We start from the raw sequence: 6565 nt of genomic DNA, 5'->3' as shown, positions 1-6565 counted from the left end.
ATGATGTGTGTGTGTGTGTGTGTGTGTGTGTGTGTGTGTGTGTGTGTGTGTGTGTTTATATTTTAACCATCAAGAACTGTTCCCTCCGCCTCACCCCAAATGTTATGGGCTTTATTAACCAAGGTGAATAAGAAAGAGGAAACCAAAGCTAGCTCCCCTCCCCCAGGTTTAGGAGGGCTGCCCTTTGGGTTTTTGCCTCCAGCTCTCATCGTGCAGAGTGCGGGGGAACAGGGAGGCGGGGTGGAGGCCATATCCTCCAGAATGTCACTGTTCTCCGGCAGAGCCCTAGGTCAGCTTCCTCCTGGAGGCACAGATGGCCTGGACGGGAGCGCCAGCCCTCTTCCTGTCACTCCCGCTCTCCCCCGCAGGTTCAGCCTGGATGTAAAAGCCGCGCTCTCTCGGGTGCCCAGCTCCCTGGAGATTCGGAGGCTTCACCCACCCGGGGCAGCGCCCCCGAGGCCAGTCAAGGGCGGGCCAGCCGCTCGTCTTCCGCCAGCAGAAGCAGCCCTCGCCCCTTCTGAAGTTCTTTGACCAGGACAGCTGGCGAGGGGACTAACCCCTGGGACCTGAATTTCCGAGAGCGTCCTGTGCACTGGGTGGTGGTGGGCGCGGTGTGGGGGGCGGCGGCTACCTTCTCGAAGGGCCTCCAGCCACCGAACCCCTCACCCTCTGGGGTCCCCAGGCCGCGTCTTCTGCTCACTGTCAAGATACAGGGCGCGGGTTCCCGCCTCTCCCCCTGCGGGTGGGGGCCTGGGAGAGTGGCCGGGCGGTGCTGACCGCCAGGCCCGGGGGAGCGTGCGGGCGGCACCACCGTGTGCAGCCGCTCCAGCGCTTTTGCTGACTCAAGGGGTTTATTTTTATTTCTATCTGGGGCTACTTCAGCCTTAGCCATCGCCTGCGTTTTTTCTTCCCAAACTGTAAAAGGTGCCTTAATCATCCGAATGTGGCTTAATGCGCCCGAGAGAAGGGAAAGGGTGCTTTAAAAAGAGAGAGAGAAAAGGCTCAGCGTCCGTCTGTAGGTCTGTCGGTCTCACTCATCCCCGCGCACACACACGCTCACTCTTCTGGGAGGGAGCAGAGCGCGGGGAGGGCAGCGGGGTGCGCGGGAGGCTCGCGCGGGTGTAGACGAGCGAGCGTGTACTTGAATGGGGAGGGCCGGGATTCCGGGTCGCTCGGGCCCCTCCTCCCTCCGGAGCCAGCCAGTCCCTCGGCAGAGCGCTCGGGCTGCACTGATTTGCTCTCGGGAGTGCGCTATTTGCATACGACTTGCCCATTTGTGAATTTGGCTCCCCAACTCCTCGCTTCACTTCACCTGTGCCTCCCAGTTCCGCGCACTTTGCCGGCGCCCGCCTGCCTCTCCGCCACTTCAGCCGCCTGCCGGGCACCTCCTCTAGCGTTCTCCCTGCTCGCCCACCCACCTCTCTCCGCCCAGGACCACGTTGGTTTGGGTGGCTGCTCCGCGCTGGCTTCCCCCTCCTTGCCTCTTTCCCTCCGGTCCTTCTTGTTCTCTTCCTCCGGTTGCTGCTGCTGCTGCTGCTGCTTTTCATCCAGTTGGGAAACCCAGGACGCAGGCGGTTGCTCCGTGGCGCTCTTCCAGAACGCGCAGGGTTAACAGCCTCCGCGCCCTTCCACCGAGATTTCGGGAACACGCGAAGAACTCTCCCACCTGCAGCCCCCTTTTGCCTGGCAGTTCTGCAGTGCATCGCATGGAAGTGGAAAAAGAGAAAAAAAAATGTTCAAACTGCCTGGATGTTGGGATAAACTAACCTGAACCTTCTTGGGTCTCCTGCTGCCTCCCCCCTCTTCCTTCGTTTCCACCTTTCCTCTGTGTGGCTTCCCGGAGTGTGCAGTTGAGTCGCCTGGAGATCAGGAGGAAGCCGCGGCGGGCCTCCCCTGACATGTGTGGCATTCCGGGGCTCCCTAGGAGGGTTGCTATACCTGGGTGGACTTTGGCTTTCTAAATTTCAGCCCCGGGAAAGAGGAGCTTTTGCCGCCTTCTTCCTTTTTTTTTTTTTTTTTTTTTTAACTGATTCATCATTTGTCTTGAAAGCGCTTATTCCCTCCCTCTTTCCAAAATCCGGGCAAGTATTCCTGCTGCTATGATGGGCCCTTGGGCATCATGAACTTCATTATTCCTCTCTGGCTGGAATTCAAACTGCCCATCTGTAGTGGTCCAGTGCGTTGACCATGCACCTGAGAATCCACGCGAGACGGAGCCCTCCTCGCCGGCCGGCCTGGACGCTTGGGATCTGGTCCCTCTTCTGGGGATGTATCGTCAGCTCTGTGTGGAGTTCCTCTAATGTAGCTTCTTCCTCCTCCTCCTCTTCCTCGCCGGGGTCTCACTCTCAGCACGAGCACCATTTCCATGGCAGCAAGCATCACTCAGTGCCTATTTCTATCTATCGTTCCCCTGTCTCCCTTCGAGGAGGGCACGGTGGGTCTCTCTGCTCTTTATCCTTTTAATGGGGCATAGCGATTCCTTAACCCACTCGCCTTTCAGGTAATGTCAAGGGTGGGAAGATAATAAAAAAATTGAATTTAAAATGATAAAAAGCATCCGTCGCATGTGCATGAGAGAAGAAAATATTCATTTCCCCCTTAAAGTCTAGTATTTTCTGCCCCAGCCCCTCAGTTTCTCTAAGGGTTTCTCCTGTCCTTAGCTTTCTCATTCATAGCTTCACAAACACATTTTCCCTTTTGCAACCTTCTGCCTCCTTCCCTCTCCCCACCCCTGTGATGCTTAGCAATTTACCAGATAAGTGCCAGGTTTTGCACTTTAAGAATATCCATTCACCTTGCTTTCACCCTTTTTTCAGATCTTGTTTTGGAGCTAGTCATGGGAGAGTAGATAGCAGGGATCCTTAGGTCTTCAGCCTGAAGTTGATGGAACTACTGGGAAGTGGCCTGTGTGGTTAAGGTCAGGGAGGAGAGTAGCTGAGTGTAAGAAGGCAGAAAATGCAATTAATAAAGGGTAGTATTGTTCATTTGGGCAGCTTTATGATTGTCCGCATGTCTGAGGGAAAGACCGGCTATCTCAGAAACTGCACATGTAAGATTGCTAACTACTACACAGGAAGTGATAGAAGAGATAGGACAGAGTCCATTTAGAATTTACCCAAGTGTAAATTACAGTAACTTTGATCCTACCATTTATACCAATGTTATTTCAATTAAAGGTTTCACTGAGAGGCTGGTTCACACAAAACAGGTATGGTGTGTTTTGCTCCGAACAATCCTCCTTGCATAGCTATTGAAAGAAGAGATCTACGGCTCTTAAAAATCATTTCAGTTCCAAGCAGGCTGCCTTTGAAAGGACGATGTTTGCCACCAAGGTGGGAGTCTGCTGTAGTAAACTGTTCCAAAGAAGGGATCTTCAATATTTGTTTACTATGCACTCTACTCTGGTGGCAAGGAGAGTAGGAATCACAGAACCTAATGGCAGGAGCAGCCCTCCAGGGAGCAGCACGAGTGAACCACACTAAAGGTCCCCTGCCCTACCTTGTAGTTTGAAGACCTATAGCATCCAGACCCCATTTAGAATGTCAGTTCTTCCCACTGCCTCCTAGCCGTGGGCTTCTGCTATGTACCATCCATAGTGTTAAGTGGAGGCACATTGAGAAAATGCCAGCACGTACTCTGGCTCTTTCTGGCTCTCTCTTTAAATTTTATTTGATGGAGTTGTCAAGTAGCTCAGAGCTTGTAAGGTTGGTGGAGGGGGTGGTGGGAAGGAGTGAATGCTTGATCTTGATCTGGGGGCTATTTTCTCTGTGACTCCCACTGGGTCTGGTGTAGGCTTTCTTAAAAAAAAATAAATAAATAAAATAAGGAGAGGAAAGAATGACAACCACCCAAAAAGCAAAAGAAATTTCATTGAAATGGAAACTGTTAGCGTCTAAGGGAGAGAGGGACTGGTGTGGGGGTAGGATTGTAAAGAGTGGGAAAGAAAAAGAGGGGAGTGGGAGATGGAGGAAGCCAGACAGACGATTACTAATAGCCATAATTAAACATGGAAGGGCTCAGCGATAATTAGCTAAATTTCGCTAATTAGTGTAAATGATCAGCAGGGAGATGGATATTATGCATTAGTTAGAGGTTATAGGCTGGCAGAGTCTCGATGTTTTCTGTTTAGGATGTAAACAGTTAAAAGAAGCTACTAGTTAAGTGATGGTATTTGCAGAGCCCTACATCCCAGGGGTTCCTAAGTCTGTCAATCTCTCTCTCTCTGCTCTCTGTCTCTGTCTCTCTCTCTTTCAGCTGAAAGGGCTACAGGGGTTGAGCCTTGCAGAGATTAAACACAGCTCTTTTCTGTTGACTTCACTTTTTCAAGGATCAGTTGTTCAGTAACTTCTGAATCTTTTTGACTCGTTGCCAGTCTGGTTTCTCATTAGCCTGCATCTGATAAGATTCAGTGTGATGGAAGAGGAGAACGAAGTAAGTAAATGACTAGAGATCCCAGGAAAAGCCCTCACCCACCACAGCTGTGGCGTGCAGTGAACCCCAGGGTCTGGCATAGCTAAGATAAGAAAACTCAAGAATTCACCTCTTGAGTATCCTCTTTCAGTCCTGAAGTCTCATCTCATTGATTTGGGGCTTGGAGAGTGAATGCATCTATATTAAGTAGGCTCCTTGCATACTTAATTAATGTTTTTGAGCTTGAAAACAAGAGACACTGCAATCAACGAGATGCCCCAACCCCTGACTCCAGTCCCACATCCAAGTTGTGACCTTTTGTGTCCTGAAAAGACCAGAAGACCCCTTGGAGCTTTGCTAATGCATCTCTCATTCTTACTTGGAGTACACTTGCTTTCTCCTAGTCCAAGACAAAGGCTTCACTAACAGCAATTGTTTTAAAAAAAATCTTTTGGATGGAGGCAGTAGGAGGCACAGCACCATGAGACTAATGTTATTACTAATAGTTTTCTGCCAACCTTATTCCCGAGTTAAAAGCAGCAATCTCTATTGTCTGGAAAGGAGTAAATGCCCTTCATTCTGCTATAAAATGAAAACTAGAGCCTTGGTCCAAGAACTTTCTTTGAACTTGGAGATGTTTGTTTGTTTGTTTTATGCTGGTTCCCCTTGCTCATTTCCTGAAAAGCCAGAAGTTCTCCAGTTGTCCTTTTAATCAGTTGTTTTCACCCCTCCCTCCAGACCACCCTGCCCAGGGCGGCCTAGAGAAGGCCGTGCTCCTTTGTGAGTGCAGGAGACTAAGACCACAGGTACCTGAGGCACCCAAAATACTCTCCCCTTAGGACTGTGTCTCAGGACAGAATGAACTCTCTCTTCTTAAGTAGGATCTAGTAGGTTTCCCCCCTCGGTTGGTCCCTTCTCTCACTCAGGCTCCTTGCTTTCTGCCATGCTCTGACCTACTCAGTAGTCAGCTAACATTTATTGAGCATTTATTGAGGCTGTGCGCTCCTTGCTGAGGATAGAAATCTACATAAGACATTGCGGTGTTCAGCCAAGAATAGTTTCAGAAGTATTTTGATCATCTATGAAAGATAAGTGCTTCTCTAATGTAAAAATATTGGGAGGAGGGTGTGAGGATCCAACTACCAAAGCAAATTAATTAATATACCATTTAAATAGTCTTTATATAAAGTACAAAATTACATTCTTCTGTTGTTCAGAATATCCCTGTCAGTATTTTTCATCCTCAACTTTATTTCCAGGCTTAAATAACGTGCTTGTCAATGCTTTTAGGTAGTTTAGTGGTACAGGAAATATAAATATGAAAATACATTTGTTTACCAACCTTCAGTTTCATAAAGGAGGTTTGTATATTTTTTCTCCTCTCCCACCTTTAAGAACTCCAGTGAGCATCTACCTAAAAAAAACGCTTTCATACTTAATAGTTTAGAAAACTGACTTTTCTGAGAATCTAGACCTAGTATGTGCCTTGCATTTTATCCTACATAAAATAGCCAGCCTTCCTGACTTGCAGGAATGCAGGGGAACTCCTTGGGGACGTAAAACTCAATCTTAAAAGGGAACACACCAGAGTGTATTTAGAGGAAATTGTCCTGCTCAGAAACCAGGGGTGTGTGTGTTTGTGTGTGTGTGTGTGTGTGTGTGTGTGTGTGTGTGTGTGTGTGTAGGGAGGCAGAATGAGCCCTCTTTGAATCATCTCAGCAGAAGTGGTGGTCATGGTCCCGCTAGTGACGCATGTGCGGGGAGTCCTTCTTCTAAGAAACTGTGTTCGTCATTCATTGTCACAAAGACCTACCACTTAAGTTTTTCTAGCCATGAGGCTTGTTTTACTCTGATCTGTTGAGCACTTTCTTCTGCTCAGCCAGCTGCTTCCTAACCACATTCTCTCTCCCTTCCTTCTTGGGATTCAGTTTGCTGAATAATTCATAATGTTGGTTGACAGATAAAATTATAAGATTTATATGTCTTTGGCCTTGGTGATGAATTAATTAAATTGGTTTCTCCTTCTTTCTCTCCTTTAATGCATTGTTTTTCTTCTCTCAGATTTGTTGGCAAAGTGGTAGGTCTGGAGATTCACTTGTTCTTGAAAGATTACCAAAGGAAAATTATAGTATCCTACTGTAAATTTTTTCAGTAC

General features: G+C 48.4%; 1 protein-coding gene across 6 annotated transcripts in view; it reads left to right on the top strand.

Moving 5' to 3' along the window:
- LOC111148522 (neurexin-3-beta) overlaps positions 1-6565 on the top strand; it is a 1534880-nt gene that overhangs the window by 977685 nt on the left and 550630 nt on the right. For 4 of the 6 annotated variants that reach the window (XM_022505143.1, XM_022505147.1, XM_022505146.1 and 1 more), the window contains exon 1: positions 2188-2434. The exons of the other annotated variants lie outside the window; for them this stretch is intronic. In XM_022505143.1, coding sequence (XP_022360851.1) covers positions 2188-2434 — 247 coding nt within the window. Of the gene's footprint in view, positions 1-2187; positions 2435-6565 lie in introns of those variants that run through there. 6 annotated transcript variants of the gene reach the window in all.

The sequence above is a fragment of the Enhydra lutris genome, unplaced genomic scaffold, assembly GCF_002288905.1.
Source record: "Enhydra lutris kenyoni isolate GAN:26980312 unplaced genomic scaffold, ASM228890v2 scaffoldscaffold20, whole genome shotgun sequence".
Taxonomy (NCBI): domain Eukaryota; kingdom Metazoa; phylum Chordata; class Mammalia; order Carnivora; family Mustelidae; genus Enhydra; species Enhydra lutris.
The sequence above is the reverse complement of the archived record's forward strand: the minus strand, read 5'-3'. Positions and strand labels throughout refer to the sequence as shown.